The sequence below is a fragment of the Triturus cristatus genome, chromosome 8, assembly GCF_964204655.1.
Source record: "Triturus cristatus chromosome 8, aTriCri1.1, whole genome shotgun sequence".
Taxonomy (NCBI): Eukaryota; Metazoa; Chordata; class Amphibia; order Caudata; family Salamandridae; genus Triturus; species Triturus cristatus.
The window spans coordinates 69,212,213-69,233,348 of NC_140591.1; the positions used below are offsets into that span (position 1 = coordinate 69,212,213).

Consider the following 21,136-nt stretch of genomic DNA (forward strand, 5'->3'; position numbering starts at 1 on the left):
GCCGAGCACATCCGCAGAAGCTCAGCCGAGTACATCATCGGCAGCTCAGCCGAGCACTTCCTCTGCGGTGGGAGCGTCACCTTCTTCTGCTCCTCTGGACATTCACCCTATGTTTGAGAGGGTGCATATACGGTGCAATACTTGTTATGCTCTTATTGATTTTGGGGAGTCCAGCATTCCCCTAATAGATAATAAGATACAGCAGCACAAGTGCGGCACCATATAATTTTGCCACTCTTTCCTTCCTCTGTCCCTCTATTAACACAACGGCTCTTTTTAGAGCCACCTTACATCTTAAATTTTTTTATTTTCATAATCATTTTTTTTATTTTTTTTCCCCGTCGTGCGCGCACCCCTTGTGTTTTTAAATATAATAAAATATTTTTTCACCCTTCATGGTCCTTCAGGAACCTCATTTCAAAAGGTAGGGGGTTAGGAACTCAGTACCCTGCCCCCTTTTCACGGTCTGCACCTTTTTTTTTTTTAATTGAAACATACTTTTTTTTTTTTGCATATTTTAACTCTTTCTAAATGATTTCTACCCCCAACATGACTTCTGCCTGCTAGCATAGCATTAGATCATGTAACAGTTGTGTGTGTAGAGACGTCAGAACTTCAGCACATAATGTTTCTAATCCAAAGAGCAACAGTACATTTCACAGATGAAGGGAACAGAGTCTTCCTCTTGATCTTTAGACACTGGATCGATACTTACTTATAGGTACCATAAAACAATCAATTAACACAACGGCTCTTTTTAGAGCCAACCAACACCCAAACACTTATACTTGATTTTTTAATCTATTTTTTTAATGTTTTTAGTGCCACCGTGCGCGCACCGTGCGCGCACCCCGCGATATTTTTTTTAATTTTTTTTTTTTTTTTGAGACCTAGGAGGTCTTTCATGGTCCCCCTGACAAGGCCTAGAGGGTCAGGGACTCTCTACCCTGTCCCCTTTTCACATTTTCCTCTTGTTTTTTTAACTCTCTTCTACATCTAAAACTCAAAATGGCGGCTGGGGGTGCGCGCACAGTGCGCGCACCCCGCGATTTAAAAAAAAAAAAAAAAAAAAATGTCACCCTTCGGGGTCCTTCAGGGACCCCCTGACAAAGGCTAGGGGGTCAGGAACTCTCTATCCTGCCCCCTTTTCACGTTCTCCTCCTTTCTTTTTCCTTGTCACACACACAACACACAAAATGGCGGCCGACACTTCCTGATTTCGACCGATTTGAATGTTGACTGACATAAATCCACCAATCAGAATTACGCTCGCGCACGTTAGGGTGCGCGCACCATGCGCGTACGGTGCGCGTACGGTGCGCGGCTATAGATATGCATGTGCTTTTAACTGCAATTTTCTCAGGAACTACTGAACAGATTGGCACCATATATGCAAAAGGCACATGCCTGACCTGAGGACTACCTCTCTGCCAAATTTCAAGTAATTCTGTTCAGCCGTTCGGGCTGTACCTTCGACTAAAGGTCCTATGGGAAAATGCATGGAGAACATGCGTTTTGGGACCCCCCTTTTTTCTCGGCCCCCACTTGACGAATCACCCCGAGACTTTCAGGGTAGGAGCTGAGCGCCCCATTATTTTTGAAAATTTCGCGAGGATTCATCAACCGGCGCGAAAGTTATTCTAAATAGAATTTTCAGATTTCCTATGGAAACACGGTCCTAACTATAACTATCTACTGGCGACCGCCAGTAGTTGAGTTTATATAAAACTGCAACAACAAAATACCTGCTATATATATTTTGCATGTTTTATATATGAACTTGACGCAAAGGTATTGGAGCACCAATTACATTACACAAGGTGACATTCAATTTCTTTCTAGACAAGTGGAGATTAAGTGATTGCTTAGTCACAGGATGTTGAGCCGACGCGTACTTTTAGTAATAAATCAGACTCGAATTCGTTAATTTTATGTTTGTGATTATGATGTTTGGCAATAGCAAGAGCTGTCGCTAGCCAGTACTGTAGCGGTCTAGTTGTTACCGCGTCACGCAGACGTGACGTCGGCACGGCGCGTTGGCGCCGGATGCGCGCGCAGAGCTAGCGCGGAGGCGGGGGTGAGTGAGCGCGCTGCAGCGAGGGCACAGAGGGTTGGCCGGCGCTCCTCGGAGTAACTGCTTGTGTGATATCCCAATAAACACAGCGGAAAGAATCACACGTGTCTCGAGTGCTTTATGTGACAACTTTACAGTGGCGACGAGGTCGGGACGAAAACCGGACCGACGGGAAGCACAGCAGAGGGCAACACCCCACGTGGCCCCGTGAGTCGAAGGAAGACACGTTACCAGGCCACCAGGCCCGAACAGAACACCGCACAGGCCGCCTGGAGCGGAGAGGGAGCCACGGGACACGCCCTAGCCGACCGCGCTGGTCGAACCAAAGCACAGAGCAACCGAGGAGCGTGGCAGAGCCACGGAACAGCACCCGAACGACATACAGGCTGCAGGGACGACACCGTCCACAACAGCCACAAGCATACGAGCCGCCTTCGCACGTAATCAGGCACAGAGAGCGCTGCACTGGCTACCAAAGAGGAAGAAGAGGGGTCCAGTGACAAGAGCCCCCAGAGGATTAAGCACACAAGAAACAACGATAACACCCCAGGTAGCCCCCCGAGCAAAGCTATTGACGGAACGAGCACCAAGGAAGCAAAGATGAGCTCCCCTGCAGGGTATGCGATAGCACCGGTGCAATTCCTAACGAAACCTGGTGAACCAATGATGAAATGGGAAGATTGGAAGGAATACATAGACAATTTTATAGGGGTCTTGGAGGACGAGAACGAAGAAAAATTCACCCCTCAGAGGAAAAAACGCATCCTACTACTAAACCTAGGGCCAGAAGGACTGAGGATATACAAGAGCCTGGTACCCACGAAGAGAGAAGACACAGACGATGATGTATATGCGCACGCGGTGGAAGACCTAGATGAGCGATACCGCCCCACCGTATGTGTCTCAGTAGATAGATACAATTTTCAGCAAAGGAAACAAAAAGTGGGGGAGTCCATCGAAGAGTACGTAGCAGCATTACGGAAGCTAGCAGCCCCGTGCAGGTATGCACTGTGGGAAGACGAATTCATAAAGGACCAGGTGATCATGCACACCACCAGTGCAAATGTGCAAGACAAGCTGTGGGCGAGCGGGGACACCACACTCAAAGAAGTAATGGTCATAGTGAAGAGGGCCGAACTCTCAAAGAGGTGCGCCGAGGCTACCAGGAAAGAAACGGTCACACCAACCATGGTGAACAGGATACAAGAGGGAGACCACCGCAGGGACCAGAAACCCAAACCACCCATAGCCAAAGGGACCAGCAGATGGCAAGGGAAGCAAGCGGACAGCGAGAATAAGAAAACATGCTACAGGTGCGGAAGTTGGTCCCACGAAGCCCACGACAGACGGTGCCCGGCCTTCAGAGCAAAATGCATGCACTGCGGTATAATGGGACACTACGAGAAGGTGTGTCGGAAGAAACAGCAGAAAGGAGTGGTGAATTATATGGACCAAAGCACAGAAGATCAGGAAGAAGCCACGGAGGAAGAGGTGGTCACTGTCTTGTGTATATACGATCAGGTACTGAGCGTGGACGCCAAGAGATCCACCAAACCGGTCCTAGAGATGTCCATGGGCGGCATAACAATTTCGGTCGTGGCAGACACCGGATCCCCATTCACCATCATACAGAGAGCAGTGTGGGTAGATCAATTCCAAAATGTGTTGGGCCCTGGCCTGGAGAAACTGGACATACGACCGGTAACATATAATGGGGATCGCATTCCCATGCTAGGCTTCCGACGTCTACTGTTCGAGTTCAGAGGTCGATCAGCATGGTGCAAACTGTATGTGGCCGAGAAAGGACCCTCCGTCCTGGGATGGTTAGACCAGGGCGACCTGGGCATAAAACTCGACCCTGGGGGGAAGGAACAGATCCTGCTCACAGACCAGGAGGAATGGCCGGACATGGATCGATGGAAAAAGAACTACCCAAAAGTGTTCGGGGGCGCAGTAGGAAAAATGGAGAAATTCCAACACAAAATAGTACTTAAGGAAGGAGCCACACCAGTAGCACATAAAGTGAGGAATGTGCCCATTGCAGTGAGGGAAGCTGTCCAGACAGAACTTCAAGATCTGGAGAAGAAGGGCATCATAGAACCCATAACCTGTGCTGAATGGCTGGCGCCTTTGGTGGTCGTGATGAAACCCAACGGGAAGGTCAGACTCTGTGTGGACTTGAGGGAACTCAACAAGAACATAGTGGTGGAGAAATTTCCCCTTCCCAAGATAGAGGAAATGCTGGCGAGAACCAGAGGAGTCCAGTGGTACTCCACAATCGACCTCACGTCAGCCTACCACCAGGTAGCGCTACACCCGGACAGCAAAAGTCTCACATCGTTCATTACCCCGTTTGGGTGCTACAGGTTTTGTCGCATGCCGTTCGGACTGGCCTCAGCGGCGGCCGTCTTCCAAAAGATGATGCACCAACTGTTCAGAGACTGCAAAGACGTACAGTACTTCCAGGACGACATACTAGTGATGGGCAGAGATAGAAGGGACCATGACCGGACACTAGATAAGGTACTACGGACGCTGGAAGCCAAAGGCCTCACGGCGGAATGGTCGAAATGCCGTTTGGGACTACAGTCAGTGACCTATTTAGGCCACGAAATAGGGCAACAGGGGATCACACCCAAGAGGGAGAACGTGAAAGCCATTGTTGAAGCACCGCCACCCAAGAACAAGGAGGAGGTTAGATCATTCCTGGGGATGGCGGAGTACTACAGCAAGTTTGTGGTACAATTCGCATCCAAAACCTACAACTTGAGGAGGCTGACCAGAGAAAGCACGGTGTTCCAATGGACACCGGAGGCCCAAGCGGAATTTGAAGTCATTAAGAAGGGGATCCTGGAAGCAATACCACTCAAGGGGTATGACCCACAAGGCGTCACCATACTCATCACGGACGCCAGCGACAAGGGGTTAGGTGCTGTACTTATGCAAGACCGAGGAAGTGGGGACATGGAAACAATAAGTTTCGCCTCCAGAGCACTGACGGAGACAGAAGGCAAGTACAGCGTCATTGAGAAAGAGATGTTGGCGGTAGTGTGGGCTATGACGAGGTTCCGCCAGTTCCTATGGGGTACCCGATTCCTGCTCAAAACGGACCACAAGCCGTTGGTGAAGGTTTTAACATCTTGCGGACACGCCAGCGCCACGCCCAGGATATCGAAGATGTCCCTAAAATTGTTGGAATTCAGATACGACGTGGAGTACATCCCTGGCAACAAGAACCGAGTAGCGGACTACCTGAGCCGAGCGGCGGCCATGGAGCCGGGAGAAGAAGACCCAGCGGATAGAGGAGAGATGGTGGCTCTCATAGAAGACCAAGAGAAGATCATCAGCATACAAGAGTGGACGGAAGCTTATGAAGAAGATGCTGACCTAAGGGAGGCAAAAGTGCACATCACCCAAGGGTGGCCTGATAAGAAAAAGGTGAAACCCAACCTCAAACCCTTCTATGAGGTGAGAGAAGAACTGACGGTGGGAGACGAGGGCATATTCATTTACCGGGGAGAGAGAGTAATCCCCCCGACGAACCTCATCAACAGGTTGCTGGACTTATTGCATGTCGGCCATCTGGGGATTGGGAAACTCAAGGCCAGATCGAAACAGAACTACTGGTGGCCAGGCATGGACATGAGAGCAGAGAGACACGTCAGAGAGTGTCCCCAATGCCAAGGGGCCGACAAAACGTTGAGGCCCTTACGCCCAGCACTGGGGAAATTCGACACTCCCTCAAACCCCTGGGAAGAGTTGTCGATAGATATTTTAGGGCCGGTGCTGGATGACCAGAGCGTACAGAAATATGTGTGTGTTCTCATCGACCGTTATTCCAAATGGCCAGAGATAAAAGTGAGTGAATCCATGGACACGGAGAACATCCTGGAGTTCTTATCGGAGACATTCACCCGCGAGGGAATTCCCAAGTCCATCTTAAGTGATAATGGGCCCCAGTTCAAATCAGAGAAATGGAACCAGTTCATGGAGAGAAATGGCATCTTGGTAAAGCACACGGCCATCTACCATCCAGCAGGGAACGGTCTAGTGGAACGATTTAACAGGGTGGTGATGGGAGCCATACAAGCGGCCATCACCTGCAACAAAGACTGGAAGAAGGCGGTGGAGAATATGGTGTGGGCCTACCGAATAACGCCCACGAGTACGGGGTTCAGCCCGTTTCAAATATTGAGAGGGCGGGAACCCTTCACGCACGACAACAGAATCTGGAAGGAGAAGGTAGTGACCAGTGAATGGTCTCCGGCGGTCGTAAGAGCAAATCTGGAGAGAGCACAAGCCATCTACACCAATAATTACAACAAGAGGAGGAGTGTGAAGGACACTCGGTTAGTGAGAGGAGAATGGGTGAGAGTAAAATTGGCTACCCTACAAAGGAAAGGAGACAGCAAGTACAGCAAGCCCATGCAGGTCAAGGAAGTGTACGATAGAGCGGCCCTGCTCAGCGATGGGAATGTGTGGTCGCAGGACCGCATGGCCCGGTGCAACAAGATATTGAGATGGGAGCAGTGGGAACCGGAAGGTGAAAGCACGAAAGACGTGGACGAAGGGAACAAGGCGAGTGGAAGTGAAGAAAGGGAAGAAGCGGAAGCTGGAGAGGAGCAAGTAGGAGATCAAAGGGGTGAGACACCAGAGGCAGATATGGACAGACCGAGAGGTAACATGAACAGTGGAGGAGAGATGAATGTAGGAGCAGAACGTGAAGAAACACAGAGCCAAGTGACTCGAGAGTGCAGTGGTAAGGTGACCAGGAGCGGTAGACAAGTTGTAAGGCCCTCCAGGTTCCACGACTTTGAACTGGACTGCGAATTGTAAGTGATTGAACTTTGGGTTGGAAAAAAGGGGAGATATGTAGCGGTCTAGTTGTTACCGCGTCACGCAGACGTGACGTCGGCACGGCGCGTTGGCGCCGGATGCGCGCGCAGAGCTAGCGCGGAGGCGGGGGTGAGTGAGCGCGCTGCAGCGAGGGCACAGAGGGTTGGCCGGCGCTCCTCGGAGTAACTGCTTGTGTGATATCCCAATAAACACAGCGGAAAGAATCACACGTGTCTCGAGTGCTTTATGTGACAACTTTACAAGTACTAAAGTGTGTTTGTGGGATAACCCACAAATATCTCTTGAAAGGATGCAGATAGGCTTGTTCAGCAAGGCATAGACCATCATTACAGAACAGTAATCCCTAGTCCCATTGATGACTTTAAATCTTAGACCCTTCTGTATCAATTGCTATATTACGTGTGATGAGGCAGCTGTCCCCTGCACACATTTCATCAGTTACCACCAGTGTATCTTGGGTCGATTACGTTTTGCGCCATTGCGCGAACTGAAAAAATACAAAATTCAAATATGGCCGCCACGTGAGCGTGCTAAACGCTCCTTCCAGGGGAGTACGTGCAGGGCATGGGGAAACAGGCAGTCGGCTCGGTGGCATGTTTCCGCCTAATTTATCAATATGCGACGGCCATCTTGCAAGTGCAAAGATTTCAGACAAATTCACCAATTTATTGATAACATACAAGGAACCTATATATTTTTAATATTTTAATACAGAACATCACAATCCAAAGCTATTTTTTGAGCGAATCTCATTTAAATTATTGTATTGAAATATTGCATAAAAAGCACTTATGATGGGGCATAATCCAGTAAAAGTATTGCTCGGATGCACTCTGAATTTCCTGTCTGAAAACGACAGCAACTTTTTGCAATTCTTTACGAAGCAGGGAGGCTCCGTTATAAATGACGTAGCTTTGGTTTCAACTCGAAACTACAAGACCCATCAGGCCACTTGCCGGTTTCCATGGCTACAGATAGGACGCCTCTATCTCCCTTGGCACCGCTGTAAACAAAGATGGAGGAGCCGGCGGCAGCAGAGGGAGCAGAGGGTGCTGAGGCACCAGCAGGTAGGCAGCTCACAGAATTCTCTGACTGATAGGGCGGTGATAGGGTGCGCCGTTTCAATGCCATCGTCTACTTTATTCACGTGTTAGCTTCCTCCTTGGGCTCTCTCGAGAGGGCACGGGGCAATGAGATACAGATGGAGGCGTTGGGAGGCACACATCTCACACTGTATACAATTCAGAGTGCGAAGAAGCTCAATGTGCCATTTCAAAAATTATGGCATTGGTTGCTTTTAATATTGTAAATATCTGTTAAAACGTACTGGTTTGTTTTGGCTAAAAAGCAATAACTGGCTGAAGTTGTCAGCCTTCTCCTTAGTTTAAACTGACAGGGCACCAAAGGGTAACAGCATACACATAATGGTAGCAATCACATGCACTTTGGCAATTAATTTACATTAGCAATACCAAGAAAGTAGGTTCAGTACAGAAATACATATGTACCAAAATCCACACACACATCAGGCTCCAGCTTTTCGGAGTATGATTTACATGTTGGTACATAGTTCCTTGTCCAACCAACATACCCTCATTAGCTTTAGTGGAGTCACATATCTAAGAATCGCCATTTGCAATTGAAACAGTAACACGTGGTTAGAATGTGGCACGCCGGTGGCACCTACATCACACAACAAACACCAGGCCACATATGATAACGACTCCTTCAGATTTAAAGTGTCATTGTGTTGTAATCTTGGTATGCTCTGCCCCCCCCCTCTTTCCTGCCCGGTTGGTACCTTCCCCTGGCTGGTTATGAACGTTCTATTGCAGCCTCCCTGGGGCACTTGCTGTGAGAGAATAGAGTAGACCAGTTGGTGATGCGTAATAAACGTGTTTCTCACCTGAGTATTTTCTTCATTCTACAACACTGGCGACGAACGCTGCGTGGGGGCAGTGCATCACCATCCCCAGCTTGAAGCAATTCTTCGTCCATCCGCTCTTTGCCTTCTGCCTTAAGGATTCTTCTCACCACCGATCAGGACTCTGTTCAGTCCGGTTCTATTCAAGTGAGTGTTGGTTTTGCAGGCTGTGTGGCAGCGTACGACTTCCAGAAACTTTTTCGCCTCGCCTGATGTCAAGTAGCAGGAGTGTGTCCTCGGGCATATTTAGCCTGCCTGTACTGCTGGTTGTCCCTTCAAACTGTTGCCACTCACAGCCTTTCATTCCGGCGCTGCCGCTGCTGTCGTTCCTTCACGCTGCTGGGTGGTGCATGGGTGATCGCTTGTGTAATTGCGCTTCACCGTGTTCTATCAGGGTGGCTATCGCGGCTGACTGCTAGTTCCCTCCAAACTGTTCACAGCCTTTCATTCCGGCGCTGCCGCTGCTGTCGTTCCTTCACACTGCTGGTTGGTGCATGGGTGATCGCTGTTGTTGTTGCTCTTCACCGGGTTCCATCAGGGGGGCTATCGCGGCTGTCGCCTTACGCCGCTACGCTTCCAGCAACTTTCCTCAGCTGGTTTACGAAGCGCTCTTGTTCTCCTCAGCGAGGCTTATTTCCTGGGTCTCACGTCGTGTAAGAGAGGATATCGAGTGGTCTGCCTCTGCGACTCTCCTTATCCTTTGGGTCCTGAGGAGATTTCGTCACGTGAGCGCCCCCGGTGGTTTTGCTGTTGGTTTCAGCGGATTCCAGTCAGAATTTAATTTGAGGAAAATACTTTATATTCGGTTATTCAGTTTCCACAAAATTGTTTTCAACGCTGTTGGGCACAGCTGTCAGCCTGTCTTTCATCAGAGTGTGCTGGTCTTTTCAGCGGATTCCAGTCAGAATCTTAGTCAAAAAATATATCTGTTATTCAGTACCTACATTTCCTCAACGCTGATGGGCACAGCCTTTCGCCTGTCTTTTATCAAAGTGCATTCAACGTGTTCTGTGTGGTTACTCTGTACACTGACAGGCACAGTTTGTTTTCTTCGTCAACGCTGATGGGCACAGCTTATTAGCCTGTCATGGGATTTTCTTTCTATGGCATTCTATTATGTTCTGTTTGCATTGCACATTGTCCTTATATTGCATTGTATTGCTGATTTATCGCATTGTTTAATTGCAATTATTTTCTTTGTGTTATTCCTGCTTATCTAGTGTGTAATTTTCTACTAATTGGTTTTTTGTCAATATTCCACTTTGTGAAGGGGTGTTGTCCAGTCAGGTATGGCTGCATTAAACATGGCGTTACCTCCCTCTTTCCCCAATGAAGAAGGGGATCCTGCCATATGTTGGAGAGATTGGAGGGTCATTTTTGAGTCATATCTAGTTGCGATAGGAGGAGAAAAATTTTCTAACTTCAGAAAACAACATATTTTGCTACATAATCTAGGTATAGAGGGGAGGAAGATTTATAATAATTTGGAAGGACCTGATACAGAGGATGAAGGAGGTAGTGAAGGAGATTTCAATGTGTATTTGGCTACCATGAATAAGTTGGAGAAACAATTTGGGAAAGCAATAAATGTGGTATTGGAAAGACATACATTTTTCTCAAGGGTTCAAGGCAAGAGTGAAAAGGTGAAATCATACATTGCTGCTCTTAAGGGGTTATCCAATACGTGTGAGTTCGAAGGGTTAACTGATTCCCTTATCAGAGACCAGTTGGTCAGGTGTACTAATAACCATAAAATTCAGGAGAAATTGTTAACAGGTAATCCGGATTTGAAACAAGCAGTGGACATAGCATTAAGTATTGAGCACACAGCGGAGTGCATAAAAGAGATTAATGTGGGGGATGATACTAAAACTAAATGTCATGAAGTTAATGCTATTGTCAAGCAAGAGAGGTCTAAAGAAAAGGAGGTTAAACTAAAAAATATGAGCACCTCAAGTGTCAAATTTAAGTGTTACAGGTGTGGTAATCCTGCACATTTGGCTAATAGTCCCGCTTGCCCGGCGAGGGGTGCTACATGTCATAACTGTGGCAAGAAAGGACACATAGCCAGAGTGTGCAATAATAATTCTATGACAGTCTCCTTAGTGGATTCAGAAAATGTACCAGAGGATGTTAAGTTTACTTTTCAGGTAGTAGACAAGGACAGTACCGTTAACTTTCCGGAATGCACCATCACAGTTGACAATAAGTTGATAAATGTCCTTGCTGATTCATGCTCCCCATATACGTTGTTAGATGGTAAAGTGTTCGAAGGGTTATTTCCTAACAGAGTAGGAACTCTGGAAAAAGCTGACATAAAACTTAGAGGGTATGGGGGAGACCCTATCTCATTGTTAGGTATGACCACCATGAGGATTGAGTATAAAGGCAGAAGCACAGTTGGGAAAATCTATGTGTCAGAGAAAGGATCTAACTTAATTGGTTGGAGACATCAAAAAGATCTAGGTATGAAGCTAGATCCTAACAGCACTGACCAAGTTCTTTTAGTGGATAGATCGGTGTGTGGTCAAACCATCTGTGAAGAATTCCCAGAGTTGTTCACTAATAAATTGGGCCAACTCAAGAACTACCAACATTGCATAAAATTGAAAGACAAGGCCAAAGCCATTGCACATAAAGTGAGGCCTATCCCTCATTTAATGCATGAACCTTTACAAAAAGAATTAGACAGACTGCTTGGGTTAGGGGTCATAGAACCCATTGAATGTTCCCAATGGTTGTCTCCAATTGTTATCACGTCCAAGGCGGCCAGCAAGGACATTAGGCTTTGCATTGACCTTAGGGACTTAAACAAGGAAATTTGGGTAGATAGGCATCCGCTACCCAGAATACATGAAATTCTAACTTTAATCAAAGATGCCAGTCTTTTTAGTGTCCTTGACTTATCTTCAGCATACCACCAGGTCGAGTTACACCCGGAATGCAGACATCTGACCTCGTTTGTAACTCCGTTAGGGGCATTTCAGTACCGCCGCATGCCGTTTGGGCTGGCCTCGGCAGCAGCTGCATTTCAAAGAATCATGCAGCATGTACTTAAGGAGGCCCCTGGCACGATGTGCTTTCAGGACGATATCTTGATATTTGGAAAGGATGAACGTGAACACAATGACAGGTTGAGAAGTACCCTTACTAAATTGAGCCAAGCAGGTCTTACATTAAAAAGAGACAAATGCCAAATAGGGGTAAAGTCCGTAGAGTATTTAGGACACACCATCTCCAATGAAGGTATCAAACCTAAAATGAACTTAGTGGAGGCAATACAGGAAGCTACGGCCCCCACTAACGTTGAAGAAGTAAAGTCCTTTTTAGGTTTAGCTGAGTACTACTCTAAGTTTATTCAAAACTATGCAGGAAGGGTAGAACCGTTAAGGAATCTTCTCAAAAGTAAAGTACCGTTTGTATGGGATGAGAATTGTAAGGGAGCTTTTGCTGACATAAAAGATTGCATTACCCGAGCTCCTTTCTTGGGTAGATTTGATCCTACTAAAACTACGTACCTTTCCACGGATGCCAGTAATAAAGGGTTGGGAGCCAGCCTTACTCAAAAAACAGGAAATACTGAACAAGTGATAGCATTTGCATCCAGAACACTAAAAGGTGCGGAACAAAACTACTCGGTCATCGAGAAAGAAGCGCTAGCTTGTTATTGGGCTGCTAACCATTTCAAGTTTTTTCTGTGGGGGATACCGTTTACCATCAAAACGGATCACAAGCCACTTATGTATGTATTCACGACCAAGGGGTCTACTAGGCTAACCCCAAGGATAGCTAAGTGGATGATAGGTTTGGAAGGGTTCAATTTCAGGGTAGAGTATGTACCTGGGAGAACAAATGTAATTGCTGACTTCCTGTCTCGTTCCCCTTTACAAGTCAACGATGATGGTAAGGAGGAGGAAAGTGATGTGATTGTATTAGAAGTAACAGGTTTGACTAAGGAAGAATGGGAAGAACAAAATGATCTAGACGAAACTTTGAAAACTGTAAAAGAATGCATCCACAACGGTTGGCCAGAGCAAAAGAGCAGGTTGTCTGACATGGTGGGGAAATTCTGGGAAGTTAGACATGAAATGGTTGAAATCAATGGAACTATACATAGGGGGGAGAAAATTGTACCCCCTGAAGGGATGAGGAGCAAAATCATTTCCCTAGCCCATGTGGGTCATCTAGGGAGGAGTTTAACTAAAAACAGAGTAAGAGAAGGTTACTGGTGGCCCAGCATGGACAAGGAAGTAGAGGAAATGGTGAAAAACTGTGAAGACTGTGCTAGGAGTGACAAGACTCTGTCTGCTAGGAAACCTCCTTTATCACCCGTGGAAGTTCCTGATCGTCCCTGGGCCAAACTGGCATTAGACATTATAGGACCGTTAAACCTAAGACAAGCCTCGGACCGCTTTATACTGGTCCTCATAGACTATCACTCAAGATGGGTGGTAACCAAATGGGTGAATATGATTGATACTAAAGTTTTGATCCAGTTCTTAAAAGACACTTTCTATGAAGAAGGTATTCCGGATGCCATTGTAACGGACAATGGAGTCCAGTTTACCTCAGAGCTGATGAAGGAATTTTTGGCTGGCCTACGCATCAACCATTTGAAAACAGCTTTGTATTGTCCGAGAGCAAATGGTCTTGTGGAGCGTATGAACAGAGTCATTAAAGAATGCATACAAAGAGCAGAGGCCACTGGCATTCCAGCCAAACAAGCTCTACAAGAAATGATATGGTCATACCGTACGGCACCCAACACTATCACTCATGTTTCTCCTTTTGTATCTTTGAAGGGAAGGAAGCCTAAGACCATTCTCACAGCAGGATGGTTATGTAAGACCTACAACTGCGTGATAGACAGGTCGAACATTGCGAGACAAATTGAGAAACAACAGGAAAAGTACAAGTTGAGATATGATTTGAAACAAAGCGTCAAAGTACCGTCAATGGTGTCAGGTGATTGGGTTCGGATAGACTTACCACCTGCCAGAAGGAGGAATGCTTCTAGGTTCTCTGAGCCTATCAAAATAGCAAGTGTTGGAAGGAATGTGGTCCATTTGGATAATGGACAAACATGGGGTATGGACAAAGTGGTAAAATGTGGCCCTCCTACAAAAGAAGGCGGTACTCATGCACCGTTGACTAGGAACCACGACCAGGTTCGCAGTTCTACTAGGAACACTACTAGACCTGTGTGGCACAAAGACTATGTGATTCCTTAGATTGCAGCTTTTATTTCTGTTGCTGCATTTATGGTTGCCCAGGGAGAGGTGTTGTAATCTTGGTATGCTCTGCCCCCCCCTCTTTCCTGCCCAGTTGGTACCTTCCCCTGGCTGGTTATGAACGTTCTATTGCAGCCTCCCTGGGGCACTTGCTGTGAGAGAATAGAGTGGACCAGTTGGTGATGCGTAATAAACGTGTTTCTCACCTGAGTATTTTCTTCATTCTACAACACATTCCTTCAAAATGTGTATACTTTGCAATTCAGTTGATAACAATACGTCAACTGCATGGTATGACATACTAAAAGTAATAGTGTTTAGAAAAATTAACTTAGAATCGTTCAAGAATATCTCTTCTCCCTGGCGACATTGCCACGAGTGAAGCAAGAGCATATGCAGTGTTTATATGGCCAGTTTTGTTGTTATATTCAGCGGTATTGCCTATCAAACCAAATGTAAGTGTGGTTTTTGTATAGCCCATATATATAACTGCATTCCTTCGAAGTACTTTCGAATTGGGTAGTAAAAGAAGATTAGGCAAGTTGAAATAAAGTGAGTTGCTTAGGATCACACAGTTTGGGCAAGTGGTGGAGCTGGGATTTGAGGCCAGTTTTCTTAGTTACAAATGGGGCAATTCTGCCACTGAAAGGATATCCCCTTCTTTTTCCCATTTGAAAGCAAAAGACAGCGCTTTAAACGTGATACTTTAATGAGATAAATTAGTATGTTGTCTTCAATAAACCCAAGTACCTGTCACAGTAAATTAATTTGGTTTTACTACTACTGTGACATCTAAGGGCCTTATTACGATGGCAGTTGGACAAGCATCTGACTGCCATTGTTTTGGGCAGGTGTCCAACCGACTATATGTCAGCGTTTCCATCCGCCCGAATGCAATGCAACCGCTGTCTAGGCGGTCGTAAAAATGCCTTTTACTATTGTGGCTTGTGCTGCGGCCTGGAAAAGGGCCGCAGCACAAGCTACAAAAAGGCATTTTGGAAACATCCATGCACCGTGTGCCAGGCACAGGGCCGTACTGGCCGTACCGGGCATCAGGCATTTCCCCAGGAGGCTGGAAGGGTAGGGGCTGATTCCGCAGCGGTGAGGGCTGGGTTTGCAGTGGTGCTACAATATTTACCCCTAGTAACAAAAGCAGCAGTGCTTCACACTTGGTCCCCCACGGGTGGTCGGATAACATTTCCAGGGCTGCTTAGAGTTCTTAGTCCGACCGTGGCCAGGCATCATGTGGTGCCTGGCATATGGTGCATGGATGTTTGGAGGGGCACCACTTGTGCCCCCCTTGGGCCCTTAACTGAGTCCCCTGGGACTGTGGCCCTGCTACTGGCTCCCAAAGTCCCATTCCGCATGCTCCGCCCCCCATTGTAGGGATTACGGTCGGACCGACGCTCCGATGGGCTCCTACACCCTGATGGAGGTGTCAGTCGGTCCCTCCGTCTGCTGCGGTTCGACCGATTGCATCGTAATGCAGTGGTTGGACCAATATGCTGAATGTCGGTTGGGTGGCCACCGACGGCCTGTTGGTGGCAGTCCCACCAACTTCATAATCGGGCCCTAAGTATTTGGAAAACTCTGCAGGAGGTAGGGGCATTCCAGAGGATCCTCCTGAGGTTTTGCGTTTGATCACCACAGATAAATGATTAGAGCCAACATTTATGCAGTAAACAGTTATAGCTGTCCAGTCGCATGATGTCACTGGTATGCGACATGTTCAATCAGTCCTGACTTTTTATATAATAGTACTTTGAATGCTTGGAATGTTTGGCTCTTATTACTCATACTGAGAAAATGTTGCTTCTGTTTTATCCCAGTCACTAACCTGGTCGTGAGGTACTGATCTAAAATGCTACAAATGGGCTATTTGCATGCAAAATGGATAGCTGCAAAAAAGTCTGCGCGTGTTACTCTATATTTTTTACCACAGATGTAGAAAGCAGGTGCAAAAACACACTCAAATTCTCAGGGCACATGTTATTTGCTGCAAGGTTTTTTTGCATTCAATGTAAATGACTTGGTTTTTGCACTTGATATAAACGATAACTTAAAACATCCAAAACCAGACTCAGAATCAATTTTTACAAGGAGTTATTGAAAATGATACTGGAGCCTGAATGACCCTGCAAGGGTGCTCATCAGATGAAGCCTAGTCTAGAATCTCAGATCATTTTGCAGCTCCAACACAGATAGTTGTTTTGAAGTCCCAATGTCAACATCCAGACCAAGACAAACCAACTTCCTACAGAATAACCCGAAGCACACCTCCTTTTCTTGACCCCAATCCGGCACCCAGATAGGAACCGGAGGCGAATCAACTAGCAACTAATTTTTACTAAACTGTTATTTCAGTGCACAACGACATGTATTTTCTGTGGGGATAGTTCATATTTTGAGTTATAGAATTGGACATTTTTTGTGTATCTTTGTTTTGCTTCTTGTAGGAAAAAGATTTGTTAATGCATTTCAATTAGTGCAAGAACAAGTCTATATTTATTTCTGACCCAATGTGTTCCTTTTTTATTTTCTGAAATGTAAGACAAAACAAGGCAGCTGGCCTTTTCCATGTAATTACCCGGGATCTGGAACAGCAATCCCATATCCATTATGACTGCCCAAATGCTGCTAAAGAAAGAATTAAAGACTCACCTCTTTAAAGAACACTACTGCACAAAGCAGTAACAATTGCTTTCAGTACTATTAAAAAGGAGAGAAACCTCAAACCTTGTATATGTATACATTATGTGGTATTTGTGGAGCACAAACCTTGCCAGAAAGGTATTGGAGCACTGTATAGGGTCAAAAACAAGCATAAAGTCAACGAGTGATAGCAGAGGCAGCTGGGTATTGGATTACGCTACTAGTTTTACTCTTTCAAATGCAATGACATCTTAGACCAAGAAAATCTTTCACTTGTTGCGGTTTCCTAGTCAAGTGAAGAGTCAAGCTTGTGATGCACACTTTATCTTCGAAGAGGAATATACCCTCAATGCGCTTGCATCAAGTTGTGGCGAGCCTTGTATGGGGTCCAGGCAGCTGGCCATATGTAGGTGTACAATAAGTACAGAGATCTTTTTTTCTGTTAAATATTTTTTATTTGAAGAGTCATAAAATAATAGTTACATACATAGTAAGTGTAAAACAATAACAATAGGACTTGCATAGTAATACAATTACTAAGGACGTTAAAAACCAATAATAGTTTATGAGTGTAAGTCAGTCATATCATTTCATATAAAAAGAAGCAGACAGAGGAAAAAGAAAAGAAATGGGAAGATGCAGAAAGAAGATAGAGGAGAGGAAAGGATAGAGAAAAACAAAGAGAGAAATAGAAAAATGAGAACTAAGATACAGTTGAGTGAGGGGATAGATATGTAGTAAAGGGTCATCAATACAGATGTAATTCAATCTTCTGGCGTATTGATACTGACGAAACATTGGCTATTCTATGTTCATCACAAATAAAATTCCACCATGTTGATCCAGATAAGTTAAAGGTATCTTTCAAACAGGAAAGTATAACCTTTGAAGCAAGTGTAATGAAAAGATTTAACAACAGAGGTTTAGGTGAAATATGATCAAAGTCAGGTGACATAGAGCCAAAGAAAACATACTGAATTGATAGTTGAATATTACATTGAAAATCTTTAGGCATTTGTAACATATAACATTCGAAAAATTAAACACATGAGAACAATAGTAGAGTAAATGAGTCGAAGTACCATTGCAGTGAGAACAAGACCAACGTAATGGAGAGGTTTGTTACAAAAGATCAATGCGGCTGACCAAGGTTCAGCACTTAATTCCAAAGTAAAGAAAGTCCTTTATCTGGACACGCCCGTCCGTAGCTTGCCGCACTTCTGCTCCACTGAGAATCAGACAAAATCATGAGGGTGAGGACGGTGCACCAGAAACGAAGTCAAGGGAAAACCTCAAGTTTATTCAAACTGTCCTTTATTCTATAAATACATTTTTAAAATTTTCACCTCAGCCAACTAGTTTCGTTCCATAGGAACTTCGTCAGGGCTCTGTAACTGCAAAAAATGGAACTGTCCAGCACGTCCCCGCATGGATGCGAAATATCAAATAACATAAAAAATCGACTCACATTCCTCCATCCAATATTGGAGGTTTGTTCAGATCACCCCAGCCTATACTTGTAAATAGTTGGATCAATATTACAGCCTCTTGTCCTCCATAAATATCCGGAGGTTTAGTCCCAAAGAGAGTAGTCACCCCAAGTTAGTGTATATGATACCGAGGAGCGCATCTCTATTGAAAAGGATGGTAGGCCATTACACTGGCCCACTCTTCTCCCAACACTAACTTGGGGTGACTCCTCTCTTTGGGACTAAACCTCTGGATATTTATGGATAAACTTGAGGTTTTCCCTTGACTTCGTTTCTGGTGCACTGTCCTCACCCTCATAATGGAGAGGTAATTGGAGCAAATTTAGAGATACATTCAGGTGTAATAACAGCTCTATTATAAACAAAAAATAGAGATTGTGTGATACGTGCAGCTTTAGAGGTTCTAATTTTTTTTTTTCCTTTTTAACTTGTTTTATGGATTGTATCAAAGAAAATTAAATACATTTTAAATGAGAATGTAATTACAAATGATAAACTAGGTGGAATTTACCCCTGCTCCTGTGCCAGCTTTTAGGCAAAATCCAGAAGTTGACAGACGCAACTCATCAACTTTCAAAAGTAGGTGCACTTTTTTAGGTCTCGCCTGACCCAGCACATGCGCTGGTCTGGCGAGACTTTTTGAGAGGGCTCCAAAAAGTGCTACCAGGCCAGCCTAGAGCTACAGTGCATGTGCGCGGGCGCGCGTGCCATGCTTTTCCGCGATTACTTTCGCGGCTGCACGGCCGCTTTGATGTTTGATCGCGATCACTTTCCCGGCCGCATGGCTACGTGTTTTCTTTTACAGAAGAATCATTCAGTCCACGACACATCCACACAAGTAACGTAGATGTTTCTATGTTTAAATGTAAGTCACCATACACATGTGTGACTAAGACTTTTTACATGTGGAAGTCATACTTCAGCAAGCAGCCCAGCTGGGTCAGATGCTCCGGTATTTCTGGGTTTTGTGAATCGGGCCCATTTTTAATGAGTTCGTGCTGTTGCCGGGTTCCACTTACAGTTCAAATTCGAACTCCTCGTTTCTTTCTTTAGAACGTTTAGACATGGCACCCAATCTGACAGAATTCCTTGGCCTCCACTACAAATGACAAATCTTTAATGTGTTCCTCTGAATGTCTCCAGACCTGTGGACATCAGTTGGGCACGATAGGTTCTGGAAATGGGTGCCTGGGGAAGGTTTTTTTTTCTCCGCGCAGTCCACAAAAATAAAATTAATGACCGCTCCTTTCCAAAAGCAGAAAATAAATAAACATAATAAAGTAAAAGATCAGGCACTCTGCGGGTTGTCATAGTAACCAACTGTTGTGCCGGTATGTGCTGTGTAGTGGATAATTACATTTAATCTGTGTCGAGCACCAATAAAAAAACGCCGGTTCAAAATGACATTGCATTACCCAAATGAACACAATCGTGCTGCGCGCGGGCTGTGTGGTTTGACAGGATACATTATTTTAAGGGGTTAGCTGACACCAAAATGTGGTCTCAGCATGGTACAACTTTTTTAGCTGTGTTGACCTAAATGTATACGTTTTAATAGCACTGGGTTAGAACAAGGTTGTCTGTATTTGCTGAGAGGCTATAAGTCAGAACAAGTGGTAAAGTTTCATTTAATGTGCGGGAGGTATTTGCCAATAAACATAGAGTACTCATCACCTAATCTCTCTCCTTTACTAGTCTGGCAGGAAGGGGGAAAGCAGTTTTTCAGACTCGGGGATACTGCGCTGGAAAGGCTGTACAATCCAGCCCTTGTTCCAGGGGCGCGACGCGCGTGCATGCACTACAATGAACTGAACTGAGGAGGTCAGAACCATGGCAGAGACTACACTGAAAAGTCTCCTTTCGGAGCAGCAGTGTTCTTGTGAAGCTGGGTGCCAGCAAAATGTTGTCGTGTCTGCACTTGGCAGTAGGCTCTAGCCCTCCCAATGTTGTCACTCCATTGTAGGCTTGCATTCCGTGTAACTTCTTGTCATTAGATCTCAGGTTACTGTGACAAGAGGGTCAACCTATTTCCATATTCATTAAAACATGATTGGTTACAATGAAACTTTGTGCACAAAAGCAGTTTTATAAACACGTTTATGGTATACCATACCATACATATATGGAATAGAATTTTGGACGTATAATAAGCTTTTCAAATGATTTATACAGATTTCAATGTAGTGTTGCAATTATCCCAATGTTGTGTTACAGGGCAAACTTGGTCAGACTTGGTAAACTTCTCTTGGCCTTCAGTAGCGCATGTATACCACTTGCAGTGGAGAGGCGCGAACTATTCCCATGACGTAACCTACAAGGAGATCCACATGGGACAGAAAAATGTTCCAGAGGCAACAATCTATAGTTCGGGGTTCCTCTCTCTCTTTCCCCTGAATCAATGTGTGTTTTTTGTTAGAAGTCAAATTAGTAGAGAATAAATGCAAAACAGAGATAACACATGTCACACGTAATGTGGCAATGGATAAAATAAAGAAGGGAAATGTTAATAAACAAGCTAATATGATACTGGTTGTAATCCTTCTTCGTACAATGCATTTGTTTCTAATCATTAACAAACATCTATTTCTTTACATTTGCTATAATCGCGGCACCCCCGCTTTACTTTGAATGTTAAATGTAAAGCACCGGTGCCGCGATTAGAAAGAAAACAAGCATTGGCATAGCCAATAGGTCTCGCCTTTGGGACCTTATAAGTGTTTAGCCATCCAACAGTTGCATAACTAAATACTTATAAGGTCCCAAAAGCGAGACCTATTGGCTATGCCAATGCTTGTTTTTCCCTGTTTTGACTCCCAACCCACCCACCCCGGGGGGCTACTAAGATCTAAGTGTATTTTCCTGGCAGCCCTATTAGATCAAAAGGTCTTTATTTCGTAAAACACTTACT

General features: G+C 45.3%; 1 protein-coding gene across 1 annotated transcript in view; it reads left to right on the plus strand.

Annotated features, from left to right (window-relative positions):
• Nucleotides 1–7,941: 7,941 nt before the first annotated feature.
• CFAP44 (cilia and flagella associated protein 44) overlaps nucleotides 7,942–21,136 on the plus strand; it is a 557,576-nt gene continuing 544,381 nt past the window's right edge. The window contains exon 1 of the mRNA XM_085621005.1: nucleotides 7,942–7,998. Within this exon, the coding sequence (XP_085477131.1) occupies nucleotides 7,947–7,998 (52 nt within the window). The 5' untranslated portion in view covers nucleotides 7,942–7,946. The remainder of the gene's footprint in view (nucleotides 7,999–21,136) is intronic.